Raw genomic sequence first — 20,864 nt, 5'->3', positions numbered from 1 at the left:
ACACAGACATTCTCAAAGCCGCGCGGATGGCTTTCACTATTTAAGCTTCACACGCTGTATGCAACCTTTCAAAACCATCAAAATGTTTGCCAATCGTAGGTCTGATCCAACAAAATGCATGTGACCACAAGGAACGGTCAAGACGTTGCATGATCTGGCAAATGCATCGGGTCTGGCCTGGTCAGAATCCATGGGTCACTGTGCCTGAGTTGGTGCTTTCGTTGGTAAAGCGGGCCCGCCACAACGCTGATAACACCCTACCTGGCTGCTGCAGCACACGGTCCGATGGAGGGGAGAAAGGCAGTCAAGCACTCATTCCGTCAACCACTGTCTTAGGAGCTCAGCTTACCCCTGGGCCCCCGTCAATCAGTTTTGACAGCACCACAATTAAGAGCTAGAAAGCTGCTGGGCAGGAAACAATGGGTCACTTGTGCTCCGAGATCGGGGTCACGTACGCCCCACGCGTGATCGTCAGTTGATGGATAAACGTAATCGCCTTATCTGTGCCCTGGATCCTGAATGCATCTGGGCAACTCAGCACTTTCAAAGTTCCATTATTCTGTGATTTTCCCTCGCCTTAGTGTTGTTCCTTTTCTTTTCCAGAAAAGCTCCCTCTGCTTGCTGTAAGAGCGTACAGTTGCCCACACGATGATCGCTTGAGGGCAGGCTAAGCCCTCAATCCTCTTAAAAGTTTGTTTTGTTTTTTCCCCACCTAAATGTGTAATTCAGTACAGTGTCTCCTCACTCCAGGTTAGACTGTTAGCACAGCGAAACCCCTGGCTCAACACGTGAAACACAAGGTTCTGTCCCATCATCCCTTTGAAAAAGGCACAGAACCCCAGGGTGTATTTTCATGCACATTAGCGCTGGGAGTTAGCATTAAGAAGTTTTAAAACAGGTCACTGTTGGCTTTTTCTGTTGAACTCTGAACTGCTCAAGGAAGTGTGTATGGCGACATGGTAGAGTTAGCCCACGAGTGAGTCAGGGGCTGGGCATCTGTACTGTCAGATTCAGGGTCTCTAAAACCTTGACATTTCCCATTAATTCCAAAAATAGGCCTATTTTTTTCCATACTTTAATGCATTGTTCAGGGTGACAATCAAAAGCGAATGGGTGACTTTATGCAAATTCTTCCTAATGGCACCAAACCACTCGAGGATGAAAAATGCATAAAATTACATAAAAGTCATGAAATCAAAAATGTGTGGAGTATGAAAGATGGCACTGTGCTCCATGTGTTCACACTAGAGAGGAGATGACTGGGACAAGATATCTTCATATTTATTCAGCAGATCTCCTTACATTTTAGGCTATGTAAATGCCCTACATTTTACAACTGGATATAAATACAGGAAGTACGCCACCAAAACCAACCCACCAAGGCATGGACTCTACAAGACCCCTGAAGGTGACCTGTGGTATCTGGCACCAAAACATTAGCAGCAGATCCTTCAAGTCCTGTAAGTTGCGAGGTGGAGCCGCTGTGGATCGGACTTATCGGTCTAGCACATCCCACAGATGCTCAATCAGATTGAGATCTGGAGAATTTGGAGGCTAGGGCAACACCTTGAACACTTCATGTTCCTCAAACCATTCCCGTACAAAGTGTGCAGTGGGGCAGGGCGCATTACCCTGCTAATTTTGGCCACTGCCATCAGGGAATACCATTGTCATGAAGAGGTGTACCTGGTCTGCAACAATGTTTAGGTAGGTGGCATGTGTCAAATTGACATCCACATGAATGGCTGGACCCAGGATTTCCCAGCAGAACATTGCCCAGGGCATCATATTCCCTCCACTGGCTTGTCGTCTTCCCACAGTGCATCCTGGTGCCATCAGTTCTCCAGGTAAATGGCACATACGTACATGGCCATCCACGTAATCTAGAAGAAAACGGGACTCATCGGACCAGGCGACCTTCTTCCACTGCTCCAACGTCCAGTTCCAACACTCGCGTGCCCATTGTAGGTGCTTTTGACGGTGGACAGGGGTCATCATGAGCACTTTGACCGGCCTGTGGCTACGCAGCCCCATACGCAGCAGGATGTGCTGCACTGCGTGTTGTGACACATTCCTCCCACAACCAGGGACATTTCTAGCTATTGAAAAGATCCGGGGCTTGGCCTGGGGCTTGTCTTTTTTTTGAAGGGAGATTGGCATCGGTAGGTTGGGGAGGTTATATCTACCTTTATAATAAATAAATATTATTACATCTTCGGATGCTGCAAGTCAAGTTCCGCTCTGTTACACAGTCTGTCTGTTGTGTTGCTATAAACACCTCCCTTTTCAGGGAGAAAATATTCGGGGCTAGGCTTAAAATATTTGGGGCTATAGCCCCAAATGATCGGACCTAACAACACCACTGCCCGCAACCATCATTAAAATGTTTTGTGACTTGTGCCACAGTAGACCTTCCGTCAGTTTGGACCAGACGGGATAGCCTTCGTTGCCCTCGCAGATCGATGCCTTGGCCTTGGGCACCCAACACCCTGTCGCCGGTTTGTGGTTTGTCCCTCCTCAGACCACTGTCGGTAGGTACTCACCACTGCTGACCGGGAGCACCCCCACAAGCCTTGCCGTTTCAGAGATGCTCTGACCCAGTCGTCTGGCCATAACAATTTGGCCCTTGTCAAAGTCACTCAGGTCTTTACTCCTGTCCATTTCTCCTGCATCCAACACGTTGACTATGAGAATTGATTGTTCGCTTACCATCTAATCTACCCAGACCTTGACATGTGCCCTTGTTTGGAGATGATCAACATATTTGGTTCATCTGTGAGTGGTCATAATGTTTTGGCTCATCGGTGTATGTGCTACATACAATGTAAAATATGTAAAGAATACATTTGGATGGACTGCTCAAAAGTAACTATCTGGGACCTCCACCCTTCTGGTAACACCCTAGTTCCCTTCACTCTTCTCAACACTGCCTTCCATAGTTTGGACTTTCGGGACTTATACAGAGTGGGCTTGGCTCTGTCAGGGAATTGCCAGCTCTGCTCCTCCCTGGGTACTCATACTGATGCCCATCAGATCTTCTTGGCTGCAGAAACCCAGGGCATGTGTATCCTTGCTTGTGCTGGATAGCCTTCTACTGGAACCAGCAGGCCTTTGTCCAGAGCCCACACACACATACACGCACAAACACACACACACATACACACACACACACACACACACACACACAGGGCTAACAGTTTTACAGAGTAGATACAAGGACGAACCCCATTAAGCTGTCGCCTATGATCACAGCTGCTACATAGCTGCACGCTCTGATGGGTCCCTCGACAGGAATCAGGCTTTTGGATGGGCAGTCAGGCAGATAGATCTATGAACACCAACATGTACATGTGTGTGTATGCATGTAAATGTGAGAGTGTATTTCTGCATGCGTGTGTGTGAGTGTGCGTTTTTATGTGTGTGCGTGTGCATGTGTATTTGTCTTTCTTTCCATAAAGGCCTTGACAAACAGAGCTAAACACAGGCCGCATCTGCAGGATCACTGGCTGTTCTGTAAGGCTCTGCTGTGGGCAGCTTCTCTTCAATGACAGCCCTGTTAGAAGCCAGGCCAGGTCGGCGTCTATGAGGTGTGAATGACTGGCCTACTTTCACAGAAAGCTTGTAATCTGACCTCTTTTTACAGCTCCTATAAAGGACCATAACAAGACTGCGTAATCTATGACAGAAGCCCCCCTCGGTGGCTCTGCACACATTACAGCGGTCTGCGGTATCTCCCCCGGGTTTTTAATTACCTCTGCAGCTCCTTAATACACTGCTACCAGGAACATCTGCAATTGCAGTTAATGGCCTGAGAGCCCACTTACACAGAGACAGGAATGGACTCAAAAGGAGAGCACAGTTAGCCTTGAGATGACATCTTATTATTATGGTAAACTGTTGAGAAGCACGCCCCATGTCCAAAAACAACAATGTAGTTTTGAGCAATGTTTCTCTGTGTGTTCTTAATGTATGCAGTAAATGAGGCAATGTTTGGGTCTGGGTGGGTATCATAGCCACTAAACTCATTAATTCTTTAAGGGGGTTTAAGGGGTGCTTTTGTAACCCAAAGTACATCCATCTTGTTCTGCCTGTTCAAAAACGTTCACACAAGATCGTACCATCTCTGCCAACTGGGGTGCGTTGACAGCTGTTCACACCTGTTTAAGAATTTGTGGAGCAAATACGTAAAATCCTGTATTTTTATGCTTCCACTCAGAAGGAGTTGCTTAACTCAGAAACTACTGATTGTACTATCACATGAAAGCAAGGTCACAGTGGCTTTATCTTTTTGTCAACCTTTTTAGGAACTGTTGACACAAGAGAACAATGTATTGGAGAGGTGCAATGACCATAACAGCACCAACTATTTGCCTTCAGATGACAGCACACTGAAGCTGAAACCCCTTCTTCCTGTGAGTACTTTGCCAATCCAAAGACAGAATCTAAGATACTGCGCTATTGGTCAGAAGACTGATGAGATCAGCACCTCAAAAATCTGCTGTTATCAGAGTCCTATCCCTGTAATTCAGCACAACCATTACGCATTTTTAGATAATGACCCTAAAGGGACTGCACCTGGTCACATGGTGACTGGTTACCCGACACGCTGACGTCACCACACGCCAACCGCATTACCTATTGGATGGCTCTTCATCACAACAGGACAGCATACATAAGCAGGGTTGGGAGGGATACTTTTAACATGTATTCCACTACATATTACAGAATACTTGCCCTAAAATGTAATTTGTAACGTATTCTGTTAGATTATTCAAGGTAAGTAACGTAATCTAAATACTTTGGATTACTTTCTGAACAGTTTTTTAAAGAATGTTCATCCGACTAAGGTTCTGAATGGTTATTTTTAGAATGTTCACTTAGCATTGTTGTGGCTAACATTTTGGCACCCCTATGTTAATAGGGTGACCCGGTGTCTCGCTTTGCGTTGTACTGCATAGCATTTTGACACTTTGTCCCGCATCCCGCATATTGAGATAATGTCCCGCATTTTCATTGGTCATTTGGTTTTTAATTGTCAGAAATAAGAACACATGGATGCACTCTTTTACCTGCCCGGTACATGAGCTGCTTATGCCATTGCGGCATAGTTTCTGTTCTATTTAATAGCACTACGCCAAAAGCAGCAACCTGGCTCATATGCAACATAGCCAAGCTTTTCTAAAAGCCTGGCTTTCATCCAATGGCTGAGAAGAGAGCAGTGAAGGCAGTCATCAAGAGGCTGTGATGGCCGTCAATCAAACTGTGCAGATGTGGGGCCAGTGCCATGTTATGTTGCAAAATTAGTGTGCCTTTGGGATGACAAACAGCACTGTTCTCATCATATCTTTCATATAGCAAAAGCTGTAGCCTATATCTTTTATGGCCTAACTGGTGTGCTGTGGGATCGACTAGAGGACAAAGTATAGGTGTTTATAAGCTGAAAGGCAGAAAACAAACGTTCTAAAATGCTTAACGTGAAAAGGCTTAACGTGGCTTAATGTTCCAAGACAGCGATCAATGATCACCAAATTTCTCTCGGACATCTCTTGTCATAACCACTTCCTCCTGTCAAAAAATCAAAACCGAAATCCTATGAGTAAGGACATTATCTTACATTAAGCGTTTTCCTCTCCATTGATGCCCATCATAAGGAAAAGGCTTGAGGTGGCTTAATGTTCCAAAATAGCGTCCAATGATCAAATTTGGGTTCCTATGGGGAAAACTTCAATGAAAATGTCAGTGTTTATATTAAACCCATGGGGTCGTCGTATTGGTTCTTGAACCCGTTCATTATCAGAAACGTGTTAGAGAAGTGTAATCCTGATATGTTGCTGTTTTGGTCCATAATGCTATGTTAAGCTTTTTCCTGATAATGGGGGTCAATGGATAAGAAACGGCTTAACGCAAGATAGGTACCCCTTTCATTGGATTTCAGTTTTGCTTTTTTGATAGGAGATAGTGTTAATGACATGTGAGATGTCAGACAAATTTGGTGATCACTGATCACCGTTATGGGACATTAAGCCATGTTAAGCGTTTTAGAATGTCCCCAAATGTTTCTTATTCAGTTAGATAGACATTATATCAAAGTTTTAGGTTGCCTCTCAGTGTTGGTAACATCCCACATTGTCCCACACAAACTTACTACTCGTCCCACATTTGGTCTGCTTGCATCTGGTCACCCTACATGTTAAGTCTATGGGCATTTCATCGCAGTTTCTTCAGAATTGTAAATGTTAATTCAAAAACTATACATTACACAAAAACATGAGTTAGAAAAGGCACAAGCCACCCTAAATACATTATGAGAAAGGAGTGAGAGAGGAGTAGCTTAACACTTTAATGTATAATATGCATAGTGTAAAATTGTTGGAGTAATCACAGTTTTGAACATGTGAAATTTCACTTGTTTTGTCACTGTATCTACTCGTTAGCTAGTTAGCTTTAATACTATATCTACTAGCCTACTAGTTAGCTGAATAGCTAATCCAGTGCAGCCAAACTATGTAAGATAGCTAGCTAGTGATCAATATTAGCTTAAATAATGAAAAAGAGAACTTACTTCAAGATGCTTCTTCAGGTTAGAGGTTGACTCTTTTGAAGCAGATAGCAGTTTGGTTGCTGGCAATGACAGCTTGCATTGCACTGTTATGTTGCGACCTTTGCCAAATTTGAAAGTAAAATGGTCCTGGTATTTCCATGACATAAACGCGTTGCGCTGGTTGCTTTCTGTTGCACTCTCCATTCTACTGTCTTGTGAGTCAGGCACATTGCACGCTTTTTTCTTTTGTTTTCGTGAGGGGCATATGGGAGATACACCCCGGAGTTGCTTATCATTGGATAGATTTTCCAACTGAATAAATATTAAATGAAAAAAATTTAATGAAATTAAATGAAAAAAATCCAATGTAATCCCTTCAGTAATCTAAATATTTTTAAAATGTAACTATAATTTGATTACCATAAATTTAAATAGTAACTGTAACGGAATACTCATATTTTGTATTTTGAATACGTAATACCATTACATGTATTCCGTTACTCGCCAACCCTGTACATAAGTGTACAAAAAGCTGGCCCTTACACAATACAAAAGATTTCTGTGGGAAGGAGGCATTTTGGGTGCCTCCAACTGTCTTAAAGTGCTGTTTTTTTTTTTTTTTTTACACCAAAAGGCCTACACTACAATACAAATCGAATAAAAGAAAACAGCACTCAGACCAGCCTCAAACATGCTTCACTCCATGGAAAACAGAGGACAATAAGCTCTAAGAGTCTCAGGAGGATTCTCAGAGACTCGGTCATTGCGACTGTCTGAGCTGAGGTCCTCTGTCCTCTTTACAACTGACTGGACTCTGGCTTCAGACTGCAGAGTGGTCTAACACACTTCTTCTGCTATTATCTGATGAGTCAAGTTCACTTTACTTCAATGCTGGTTGAAAAAAACGTGAATTCTTTGCAGATAAAACATATCTTAAATAATAAGAATTTTATTGAACTGAATCTCCTTAAATATCAGCTGTTCACATTTTCACCCACTTCGGCAACTGACAAACTTGTGTGCAATAAAGGGAAAAAACTCAGCTGACAACAGCTGAAATTCTTAAGGACAAATCACAATGTGGTTAAACTTGAATAGACGCATATGTCCATTTTAAAATTTTAAAAAATCAAAGTAAGAATAAAGAAAAGATAAATAAGGTAAGAAAACAAAACCAAATAAAAATTTTCCCCCCAATGGTAGCTTGCAAGAACTATCAGCAAAATAATTGCACAAGCCATTATTCATATGACGTAGAAATAAATATGCAGTATAACATTTCTGAATAAAGAAACGGGGTGTCAGCTATTTTTTTTGCCCACTAATCCAGTGCCTTATGACTATAGCAGCGTGGCTTCAAAGGATTCCAAATGAGCCATGGTTCTTTAAAATAAATGACACAAGATGTCGGCGGGGAGGCATGAAGCAAAACAGTGCCTCCCCACCTAAATTAACTCCACAGCTGCTAGACTGGTAAGCTTTGAATCACCCCAATTAAACAGTTTGACACAAAGGCAACAGGGGGCATTTTGATCCATGACAAGGTACTGGTCTCCTCAAAGGTCCTGACCATTAATGTATTTACCAGGACAATTATCATTGGTGGGCACCGCAGCTGCACAGCACGTGAAATGGAAGCACAAGAATGAAAGGACCCCATTATTGGGACAGGGGTGCTCTCCTGTGGCCCACTTTTGTCAGGGGAATTTCTGCAAAACTCCATCTAACCACAAACCTGGTGTCTTCATCTGTGAGAGGTCTGAATCTGAAACACACTGGGTTTTTGCAAGAGAATGCATAAGCTAGAGGGACAATGTTTTTGCTCCTTTGACTCTGTTCTACTGCTGCTATAGTGGGCCGTCGGTGCAGGCTGAGAGCACAGACCGGATCGATGGTCTCTGCTTTCCAGCTGTCATCATCGTTCTGGTTCTGACCCATCAGTCACACTGCAATTTAAGCCACACAGCATAATGGCGCCAAATGCATCTTATTCATGAGAAAAGTTTGTCCCAAGGACAGCAAGACAAATTAGAGGGTTTTCTGTTTAATAATTCTCCTGCTTTTGTTGTTGCAGTGAAAAGGCAAATGGCTCTGCTTGCAGGCCAAATAGCATCTCTCTCAATTATAAGCGGGGGAAAGGAGAGCAGAGCAAACTCTGAAGCAAGTGAGGGATGAGAGGGAGAGAGAAAAAATATCAATAATATCAAAAAATGAATAAAATAAAAAATTCCAAAAGAAAGACCAAATCCAACAAAGCACCCCAGTACTACCAAAACCTGGCAATGGAAAAAGGGAGATGTTATCTCCAACCACCAAGTGACCATGACAGAGACACAATTCGCATTATCCTTGACAAAATGTACAAAATGAACTAATGTAAGGAAAGATTATCTCCTAAAATACCAACACCAGGCACCCGACCTTAACGCCATGTTGGACTACAGTGAAATGCCCATCTTTCCTGTGGGAGAAGAGCGGGCAGGAATCCTATAACAGCGAGATGCATGTCCTCCTGCCACAGCCTCAGGGGCTGCCTGAGGGCCTCAAACACTCCCTAGTAACAACACCATGTAAGCAACATCACCAGCACTGCACTGTGTTCCTATTACTATTTATTCATTTAATTGTTTTATGCCACACTCTCATGTATATCAGTGCGTAAATCACCAGCACCATTATTGTTGTTACTCTATCATCTATTTCCCAGATGTGATCTGACTGCGGCAATGTTGTACATGGTGAAATCATGCCAATAAAGCACAATTTGAATCTTGAATCCTTCAGTTTTTAGAGGGAAAAGGAGAGAAGCAAAGCAAGCACACAAGAGAGAAGGCTAGAGAGTTAGAGAGAGGGAGAGACAGAGGAGGGAGGGGCAGAGGGAGACTCAGTACCTGTACACCTCTTCTCTCATCTTCGACCCAAAGCAGGGCACCCCCCCTCCCTGCCGACCCCTGGGATGCCGTGTCCAAATGGTGGGGTCCTAGGCCTCGGGCGCTAGTTTGGCCCTGTCCCAAACCTGACTCCTCCTGTTCCACACGATCACTCCATGGCACCTCAGACATGCACAACTACTGCGACTCCCGCAACTACTGCGGCTTGCACCGGCCACCTGGCCCGACTGCACTCACCCTGTCCCCACTAATTAAATACAGATCCATTACAAGTGCTCCCCTCTCTATCTCTTTTAATTAATCTGTATTCGTCTCCCACTCTCTGTCCTTCTTTTCCTCCTTAACTCTTTGTCTTCTCTACCCTGCTCTGTCTCTTTCGCTGTTTCTCTCTCTCTCTCTCCTTCTCTCGCTCTGTCTCGAGAAAGTGACCTACATGGTGGGTTGAGGAGAGAGACTTGCACTAATCCCAGAGTTTAATGACAGACCCAGTGGAGCCCCGAGGGCAGCCCTGAGCCGTGCGCAGGTCACATGACCCCAGGGGCCCTCCTCCCCTTCATCCTCAGCCTGGCAGGGGGAAGAGACAAAGGGAAAGAGGGAAAGTGAGTGTGTGTGTGTGTAATGGGGCACGGCCTCTCTCTCTGATGGAATGCAGACCTGAGTACACATCTGGGCAAACATGTGGAGTCGGAGCAGGAGGGTGCTGTGCAGAGGGGTGGGTGCTTCTGTCAGAGTCATGGCCTGGTTTATTGTGCCCACCCTCATACGGCAGATCTCATTCTTACTCATTTACTCAACACTCCCCTTGACCTCACATCCAAAATACACATATATGCACACATACACTTTTACATGAGGACACACATAGTCACAGTAGCATTCATTGCTACTGCATTCATTGTAGCTTGACTTTCTGTACTTAGTAGGAAATATCTTAATTCTGATTCCTCTATGGCTGAAAGTGATTTATGTCAATGACTGAGATGACAGTTACTCAAGAAACCCTGTGATATTTTTAAATCAGAGACCACAGCAGGTCCAAGCCACCTCTGCACTGAAACAGCTCACACTTTACTGTACATAATCAGCATGTCTATTGGCACATGTGTGTGTGTGTGTGTGTGTGTGTGTTGGTGAGAGAGAAGCCATGAAAATGTTTATGAGAGAGAGGTAGAATGTATAAGATATAAGTGTCTGTTTGTGAGAGACATTGTGTGTGTGTGTGTGTGTGTGTGTGTGGGGGGGGGGGGGGGGGTGTATGTGGCAGAACTCTTCTTGCCAAAGGCTGAAGATGTTTGCACAACAAGAGTGCAGAATCCGAATTCAGTAGAAAACATGAGCAGTAGGTGGAGAAACAAGCCCACTGCAGTACCTGCTCACTGTTACACCTGCGTAGGAGTACACAGCTTGCCTTCACTTAACACAGCACTCAGAAACCAACAATACACATTAAAGGGCACAGAGGACTCTTTGCTTGTAAACATTCCATAATTTAACCTCATGCTCATAATTTTATTAGCAAATGCAATTAGAGCGTGGCATTCATTTTATTTTCAGGAATATATCAGTAAGCATTTGAATATCAGTCCCAGGGATACTGTTCAGTCTGAAAGAAGAAGCAAAGACCAAGTCAATGGCCTTTACAAGGTTGATTATTAAAGCTCCATACATGCAGTCAAACACCTCTTCTAGGCTATAGTCTCTCTATAGAATTGCTGCCTATAATAGTACTGCCCCAGCATGTGAAACCAGCAGTGTGCTTCAGACAGAGGAGGGGACTGGGATGTTTGCCCAGAATCTGACGGTTGCTCCAATCTACTGATAATTGGAGGGAGGGTGTTGGCAAAATACCCACAGACCCACAACACGGGCATCACCAGGAAGATCCAAAAGCCCACACTTCAGCCAGATTGGTGGGGGACACAGTGACATAAATGGTTCCAGAGAGGCAGAAGCTGTGGAGAACCATGAGGCAACTGAATTGTCACCATGGCGACAGAGTTGAGGACTGCCACCTGAAGCTCTTAATTAAAGTGATCGGCTAGAAGTCCCATCTGCTCCCATGGAGACCGGGAGAGGACCAATCTCTGTGTGATCCAAGGGCAGGGCAGGGCAGGTGGGGTACTCCCACACACAGATACGCACACACTCCTATACATGTACACACACAGACATACATACAAACACATAATGAAAATACACTCGAGTACACTGACCTGTACAAACACATGCACACACACAGGGATACATACAAACACATATATTCTTCCACACTCTTGAACACTCACACATGCACAAACTGACAAACATAAACACAAGAGCTTGGATCCCATCACTCAATCACACACACATATCCAGGAAATGCAAATGGAATGAAAGGGAGAACTCAGTGTGATGTCACAAAGAGGAAGACCTAAAAATGATGTCAGAGAGAGAGAACTCAAAATGATGTCACAAAGAGGAATAACACAGAATTATGTTGGAGGGAGTGACAATGTGATGCTAACAATGGACTATTAAGTACAAGCACTGGTGCATTGTGAAGTCAAATCTTATGTCAGGCACATCACCTGAACATTCCCATAAGAGAACTCAACATGCATAGCAAACTGGAGAGAGAGAAAAGTGTGCAAAACATAGGAGGGGAAACAGCATAACTTCCCCAATTCATTTATTAAAAGTCATCAAATAAAAGCAGTAGATGAACAGTACAGAGGACCAATTTTACTAAAGGAAAAACAGAATGGCACGTGCTTCCATTGTGGGTGCCAAAGCTACCCCTCCAAACGTTATTTGTAACTTTGGTTGGATTACAACAAGGCCCTTTAACAGCACATCTTTGCAACATAATGGAATCTCCACAAGCATTGCCAACTGAAGGAGGAAATGTGCGAGTAGCATCCGTGACCCTGTATATGACATTCACCCTGTCTAATAAACAGGTGCAAATACGTGTCAGATGCTCACAACCATGGGAGCTGATCACAGGCAGCCTTTTAATTTCCCACTACACGGTCTCCTCCAGCCTGCTCATTTTGATGGAAGACGCAGGTCCCCTGGTAACACTGCACTACCAGTCGGTTCGCTGCTACAGCAGTGCCCTTAACGATGGGGCAGAGGCATCAGCGCGCCACGCATCGCTGAGGGAAGGGATGGCGCTGCAATAAGGAATGACACAAGGAGGCAGAGGGTTGAATCAGGAAGCTCAAAGGCCAATCAAAGACGAGGCATGTGGAACCACAGAGGGAATATAGGCAGTTCCTAATGAGACTGGCCAGCCTACCAGGAGATCCATTTCTGCATCTACTCACATTGCATTGTGAGTAGCACTCAGTGACAGCATTGCAAGCGGAGACAAACAAGTCTAGATGCGACCATGTAATCACAACCTGTTTGTGCTTTGAGTGAAACTAGTCTGAGTACACCCTGTTTTCACCATGTTTCTTCTGTGTTTAGCAGTTGCTGAAACTAGTCCACAACAATAACAATGAAAACTGAAAAGTTAAGAATATGGGACATCTAAGGTCAGACTGCTTTCGGGCCTGAAGCCTTGTCAAGAGACACAGCAGGATGAACACAGCAAGAGGTGTCCTCGGGAGCCCACAGGAGTGAGCATGCCCGAAAAAAGGGGCGAAGACTTGATTCAGATTTGTCACACCTCATATCTTCTCCACAGAAAAAAAAGGTTTTGTGACATAAAGGGACACGTTATCCCATTAATGCCTGTGAACATGGAGTTCTGGATAAGCAGACACTAGGAAGAGAAATACCTGACATCTCGCCCAGCAAAATCCCAACACATTGAGCATCAGCGTGTTTCCATCAAATCCTATCACACCAGCGGCATCAGTGCGACTTTGATCTTTGATCCTATTGTTCTCTTGCCTTTCCTCATGCAGGGTGAGGCCCACCCCAGGGACCTTAGTGAGTGAGACGGGAGTGATAAACAATATCCTGTTGGATTATTTGGTTTTGAGGTCACTGTGGAATGCCCGCTGCAAAGTTGCATCCAATAACATTATTTCCTCCTCTCCGAGCTTTCCTTCACAGGAGTCGTAAAACTAATGGAGTTTAGTTTGGAACACTGTTTGAAAATTGAAAACATCAAAATAAGTTTTCAGTTCTGCACTGATATACATATACATTTTTGTTTGTTTCTTTGTTTGGTGTAGGGAATTAGAGAACAAGCATCTATTTGTATCAATACATGGAACAAACTGGTTTAAAAAAAAGCTATGAATGTATGTATCATTTTCAGCTTGCACAGATTTGAAGTTCCAACGCGACAGTTTGACAGCTCTGTGAAAATCTTAATTAGACTTCGATAGCTGTAATACAAATGAGCACAACTCCCCTTTCTCTTGATAGCAAACAGATAGCAAACAGCTTTTGCTACCCCCCCCCCCCCCCCCCCCGAACAAAAATCCTTAAAATCATTCTCAATGGATGATGGATTTTTGTATGAAATATTAACAGACAAACAAAGTTGATGAAATGTTCTCGTTAACGTAGCATCAGTCTGTATTCGAGCCAAGGGCTCTGTAATGCCTCAGCTTTCTTGCGAATGTTATGTGACCTAAAGAAAAGGGACAAACAGTTGCATTATTTTACTAGCCTACTAGCAAAGATGATACATACATTTGGGTTAACAATACATGTTGTACATTAATATATATATATATATATATATATATATATATTTTTTTTTTTGCATGAAGGTAGTAAAAAATTAATAATAGATATATTTTAAAATCCTCATTTTTATAGCATTAGACAGAATGTGCAGTACACTGTCTCCTAAAATTTAAACTTTAAATTCCTTTTGGTGTTACTTGCACAACATTTTAGCAGGTTAAAGAAAACTAGGGGGGAAGACTTGCTTAATCTATTGTGAATCAAGAAGCACAATAAGGTCAGGTAATTGTATAGATTATTGGACATGGAGACATTGATATCGTAAAATAGTATTATTTTGAATGTTAAAATATCAGAAGACAAAAGTATACAAGGTACACATTTTGGGGGAATCTTTTTGTAATCCCTGCACAGACTTTGAAGGTGTGTGTGTGTATGTGTATGCATTACTGTGTAGTCACTTATTCTCCCCGATTCTGCTTCAAGTGGTCATTTGATTCTGAAGTATTCTTTCAAAAAGACAGTCGCAAAATTACAGCCGGCTTTAGAACCATTCGCGATAAAAAAAAAAAATAATAAAAAAAAAGGTCTAAAAAAAAAACTCAAGAGCGCTCCTGATGATCAGTGTCTCGAGTTGCTATCTTCTAATTACGAGTCCAATTTGAGGTCGGTAGTGACCTCTCTCTCTCGAGCCGAACGGCCAAAATCACTCCGCTTAATGCCACGCTCCGCCGAACACGTATGGGCAAATTTGCCTCTCGAAGCGGGCATCGTGTTCGGCGGTCAAAGAGCTGACAGGGCCATTATCTGAGAAGCGCACCCGTGTCTTGTGTGAAATACCGGGAGCGGCGCAGATGTGCAGGGACCTCAGGAAACGCAGTGCGTTGTGGGGAGTGCTGCCTGATCACTGAGGATTCCAGGAGTAGCGATGCGGATTCCGTATTGAAGAGACTATAAAAACAAATATACTGTAGCAAGGTCATTTAACACAGCGTGCATTACTCTGGGAGCCTAGAGTTTACACGTTTTACTGACAGTTAAAAAAGTCAAGCAATAATCTGCATGGTCAGTAGGATAACAGACAATAGGAATGAAAATGATCAAATATAGAGGTTTAGGTGCTTAATGACAATCCCTGAAATCCATAATGCAGGTACATTTGCCAATGGCTGTAGCCAAGTGCAACAACACAGCCAGACAAACACACTGTATTACTTATAAGAGCTGTTTGTAACAGCACTGCAACTATTAAAGGCTCGTTCCTTCCAATGAGTCACAAAATGGGCTATGGATGACCTCATTTCCCGTATTCAGAGGGTTTGTGGAAATTCGTTCTGCCAGCTTCCTAGTACAAAGTCCGCCTCAAGTCGGAGTGAGCCCATTGGTGAACAGACCAGGCAACGTTCCGGAGAATGCACCGCGAGCGAGTGGGCGTGTTGATGACGTTTCTATCCTTCTATCATGCGACTGGCGCGAAACCGGAAGAATACAAACATCTGCCTCGTACTCTCTTCCGCGTGCCTGTACATTGCTTTCCACTGTTTCGTTGACATTGCGGATATGTCCAAATACATGCTATTTTGAGTCCAATGATCATTAAAGGGATAATTAGCTATAGCTATAATGCCAAATCTTATCTCTTACGATGAGTAATAACGTTGGTTAGTAGTTTATTATCTGGTTAGTAGCTAGCTAAGCTGTAGCTAAGTAATAGTGATAGGTATAGTGAGATAGGTGAACTGGTGACCTAACATTACATAGCGAACAACAAAAACTTACCTTATTGTTATAATAACTGTATAATTAATAATAAATTATGTGTACCGGTAGCACCATTTGGATAGCTATGTGTGATTTTTTATAGACTACCCAAAAGTACAATAGCTATGTTCGCCTTTTCCTCCTCCGTGCCACATTATGTACCCGTACCACCGAAAGGTGAGACATTGAAAAGAAAAAAACTTAAAATACTTCAACTCGCGAATACTTTAGGTGATCTCGTCAATACTTTTCACTCGTGAGAATGCAAGTGGCGTCTAACTGGAAAATAGCACGAGTAAATCTGGACGTTTCTAAACTCGCAATGATTTCAAGCGACAATGCAACATACTACAAATGTAATTATTAATGGTCACATACTGGGTACTACACTGAAAAATAGCATGCAGTATACAGTATATACTTGTGTACTACGCAGTATGCGGTTTCGAATACAGCCACTGCGATTTCTGCAGCGTACGTTTTGCGTCATGTCCTGCCTCCTGCACGCTCTACCCAGGCGCCGCCCCTCACCTAAACCAAACCGGTGTATTTCCTGTAGGTGAGAACACATCTGTCACGGGCAATCTCCTGTTACGTGTTACATGTGGGAAAGGGAAATTCCGGCCAAGTTGCGGACCTGATTCTCCGCACTTTGTCCGGAGTTCATATGTGAAAACGGCTTTACAAAAAACTAGGGGTTCGGTTCCTGCCATGCCATCGGCCAACAATGACAAAGTTTTGTCATTTGTCCCTGGGACAAAATCGGCTTTGTTCCACCAAGGAGAGGGGTGGGTATTACGGCAGGGGTTGCTCATCTCACCGCCTTCAGGTGCTCTACAACATGTCTGGAGCCTGCAGGTTGCCAGGCTGATGTCAGATAAGTAGCACCCATCCTCGAATAGTGCCCACTCCACTGTAGTGTGCTGTGCGACGTTCAGTGCAAAAACAGCCACTGGACTACATGCAGGTTTATCACAGGATTGCATTCATCTCGCATCAGCCCTCCTGCAGAGGTTGTTGTGGGTGAGGTCAGCCTAGAGTACAAACAGTTATTCTAAAAATAGAATTGCAAAAGTAAGACGAGACCTGCAAGCACATCTAAGTTTCTGATGTATTTCGGAGTAACTGGGGGACAGCTTGAGGGGCTCTTCTGTGTGTATGTGTGTGTGTGCACACATGTGCATGCAAATATAAACACTTAAATAAGTACATATATATATTAGGGCTGTCGCAATAACCGCAATATTGCAATACCGCGCTATTGACAAGCCAACCACAGGGTATAGCAAGCAACCACCACAACTGCTGCATACGAGAAACTATTTCGTTTGAGCAAAAAAAAAAAAAAAAAAAAAAAAGAATTAAATAGTTTCTCGTGCGCAAGAGGAAATTCAATAAAATTTTTTTTTTCCTCATGTCCCCTAATTTTTTTTTGCACATGTCCCTTTAGGGGCTTTGTAGATTTGCACTTAAAAGATTCAGCCTAAGCAATTTGCTTTATTTACAGTAGTCCCCCTTCTCCGCAGGGGATAGACTATGTTCCAAGACCCCCAGCGGATGCCTGAAACTGCGGATAGTACCGAACCCTATATATACTATGTTTTTTTTTTTCCTATACATGCACACCTATGATAAAGTTTAATTTAGAAATTAGGCACAATAACAGATTAACAACAATAACTAATAATAAAATAGAACAATTACAACAATATATAGGTTTACTTGAACACAAGTAGGCCTACTCCAATACTGCGACAGTCGATTTGATAACCTACTAAGTGACTAACAGGCAGGTAGCGTATATAGCGTGGTATACGCTGGACAAAAGGATGATTCACGTCTTGGGCCGGATGGCGGAAGATTTCATTACATTAGTCAGAACAGCGCGCAATTTAAAACTTATGAATAGTTTATTTCTGGAATTTTCCATTTAATATTTTCGGACCGCGGTGAAACCGCAGAAAGCAAAACTGTGGATAAGGAGGGACAATTTATATCTAGCCTAGACTATAGGCTAGGCTTAATCCTTTTTTTTCATAAAGGAGAAAAGGCGTGTCGCCTACCTTGCGTTCTTATTGCGCCTCATTGCCCTTCTGTATTCTGCATTTAACAATAAACAAGTATTTAACTTGTTTTAAAACTGTGTCATCTTTGTCATTTAAAAAGCAACAATATACCTAATAATAGCCTAACAATAAAGCTTATTTATACAGCACTAGAATCAGGATAAATGAAGTAATTTGCAAAAAAAAATGACGATAATACCGCATATCGTGCTGTTGAGCCACCCTAAATCACCGCAGGGGAAATTCCTTCACCGCAACAGCCCTAATATATATTCCTCAAGGGTGCAACTACAGTATTTCAACTGGGAGTTGACCCTGTACTCCTCTGGTTAGGAGCTCTGCCCCAGACCTCTGCCCTGCCCTGATGCCTGTGTTCCTACCTGGAGAAGTGCTGCTGCAGGGCCACCATCTGTGTGCGGCCCAGCTCGGACTCCTCTGCCACCTCCCGCAGCCTCCGCTCGCTCTCCAGTCTCAGTCCCCGCTCGGCCTCCAGCTCCTGCATCAGCTTTTCTCGCTGCAGGGACACCGACAGGACACAGGGGGATCACGGGAGTGTCACTGCAGCAGGACATGGCTATCATGGAAGCATTGCACTGAGAGGGCATACAGGGTCACAGGAGCGTCACAGCAGAGAACAAAGTGGACACAGTGGGGGCATGGAGAAGAGAGAGCAGTGGCAGTGACATCACATCCACCCATCAGTGCCACTGTTCTGGTCCATACCATGAGAGCAGGGGTGAGCTATAAAAATGAGGGGCAGATACCTTAACTTTATTTCATAAAATGGTCACGTTTTATTTCAGGGCCTTGTTTACACTTTTCATAAATATTTGAATTGCTATTACCAATTCCTTAATTATTCAGGAAAAAATGGTTAACAGATAAACTGTCAGTAGTGAAAAACAGATGTTTTTGGTATAGTTTTGGCTAGACAGTGATAAAACTGCCTTCAGCTGTAATTCATGAAGGGTAGAACATGACATCAATTTCCAAACAACTCATTCCAACTTAGAGAGCATATATTTAAAATAACTGCTTCCAAATAATTAAACATTGGTAACATTACTTTAAAATGAGAAGTATCTCATTTTCCATGTACCACCAACTGTGAACCGCTTTTAAAAAATGATCATGCACAATTAAAAGGTAGCAATGGATACATCAAGTGAAAATTGCCCCTTAACATTAAGTGTGAATGACTGTTATTCCCTGCGTGTTTTTTATTGTTTTGCATGACTAACAAGCATGCCAGCTCAAATAAAGACCATCCATTAGCAGCTGGCTCCTCTTTACATATAATGTGGCCGCTCTGCCATTGTCACCTTATCAGTGAGCAGAAAAAAAAAAAAAATTTTTTTTTTTTTTTTTATAATTAAAACTACCCTACCTCTACCTCCTGCCTCTGTGTTGTAATGAGTAGAAGCATTTAAAGTGATCCGATTTCTCTTATAAATAAGATGATTTACCACGTGCCGCACAAAGGCAGCTGCGATGCTACAGCGTTAGGCACAATTAAACGGGAAGGAGCAGGCTGATGGGCACTGCCTAAATTGGCCAGCTCGTTAACCGTGAGAAATAGAAACAGGTTCAAGGAGGGGAGGGTAGGGGAATTATCAGTTTAAACGTGCTCGATGTCTCCGTTTCCTTCTCCCTGGCTGCTAGAACAATGTTGATGGGTGGGCAAAGGGGTTGGTTGTTATGTGAAACAACAACTCAACAACTGTGCCCTTGTACGGAAAAACCCTTGAAATAATGTACATGAATGACTTAATAAAATTGTGCAGACCCAATAAATTGGGTTTTAATTGGGGAAAATAACATAAAGTCGAACAGTGCCCTTTCTCTATCTTCTAGGGTGTTTACATTTATATTTCATATGTGATCACCTGAAGAATGCTCGTACAAAGTGACTTTTGAAGTGAAAGTGCATTTAATAAAGCCAAACGAGCGACATTGCATACAGAAAATGACAGACCACATCTGAACACGGTCAATGCATCACAGTGCTACAATACTGGTACTGGAAAATTTAACCTTGTCTTTCTGTGTTTTTAATTGCATCTTTCCCTCCCTCAGAAACCAGAATTGGACACAGAGAGGGATGGATCTTCAGCTGTAAAGTCTAACCTTAAGGTATTCTGCCTTTTCTACTACTGGGTCTGCATTTGGTAGCTTGACCACGTGGAAGTTAAAGATAGCGATCAATCTATTCACTGTGTAAAATCACAACAGCACATATCAATAAGAACAGCGGCATCATCTCCTGACCCTGGTGTTACCACGGTCTCGAGGGTTTTAGAATCAGGAACTGACTGGGCAGTAGAGAATCTGGTTAGTCAAGTTCCCACCCAATCAGTGGCTTCCAATACATTCCTAAGTCTCAGCTGGAATGAAGACCTTTTGCTACCCAGCGGACACACATGGATTGGAGGTTCTGAACTAGGAGGTTCGAACCTTATGTGATGCATCTTGTTTGTTGCTCTATTTGTATGTTTCCTTCCTGCTTCCTCATTTTGGAGATTTATTTGATGTCACTCATAAGAGTGGTGGAGATGTCAGCATTATGTAGATATGAAGAAAATAAACCACCCATGCTTGTTAAAATGATCCCTACTTTGGCAAAAAAAATCTGCTGAATTAAATGCAAATCTTGACTGTTTATGATGAAATGATTTGGCTAAGCTCCTTAAGGAAAGGTTTAGCTGTTCAACAGTGTTTCAGCGCAGGGGGGCCAGGGGTGTTGTCATGTAAGACACAAGCCTATTTACAGGAGATTTTTATTTTTTTTGGAAAATAGAAAAGATGTTGGATTCTGAAATGAGAGCTTTCTTCCTTCATAATTAGATATGCGAAGAAAAAAACTTGCCATAATTTCAAATGACAAATAATTCTGCACACATGGGAAATAAGCTTATCTGTAATTAACTGTTTCTAATTATAATATGCAAACTAGGGTAAAATGCTCAAAGTACC

At 43.0% G+C, this 20,864-nt stretch overlaps 1 protein-coding gene across 1 annotated transcript in view; it reads right to left on the bottom strand.

Annotated features, from left to right (window-relative positions):
- The window catches only part of LOC118785797 (nck-associated protein 5-like), a 191,486-nt gene that overhangs the window by 76,845 nt on the left and 93,777 nt on the right, over positions 1–20,864 (bottom strand). The window contains exon 4 of the mRNA XM_036540733.1: positions 18,272–18,405. Coding sequence (XP_036396626.1) covers positions 18,272–18,405 — 134 coding nt within the window. The remainder of the gene's footprint in view (positions 1–18,271; positions 18,406–20,864) is intronic.

This window comes from Megalops cyprinoides, chromosome 11, assembly GCF_013368585.1.
Source record: "Megalops cyprinoides isolate fMegCyp1 chromosome 11, fMegCyp1.pri, whole genome shotgun sequence".
NCBI classification, from domain to species: Eukaryota; Metazoa; Chordata; class Actinopteri; order Elopiformes; family Megalopidae; genus Megalops; species Megalops cyprinoides.
The sequence above is the reverse complement of the archived record's forward strand: the minus strand, read 5'-3'. Positions and strand labels throughout refer to the sequence as shown.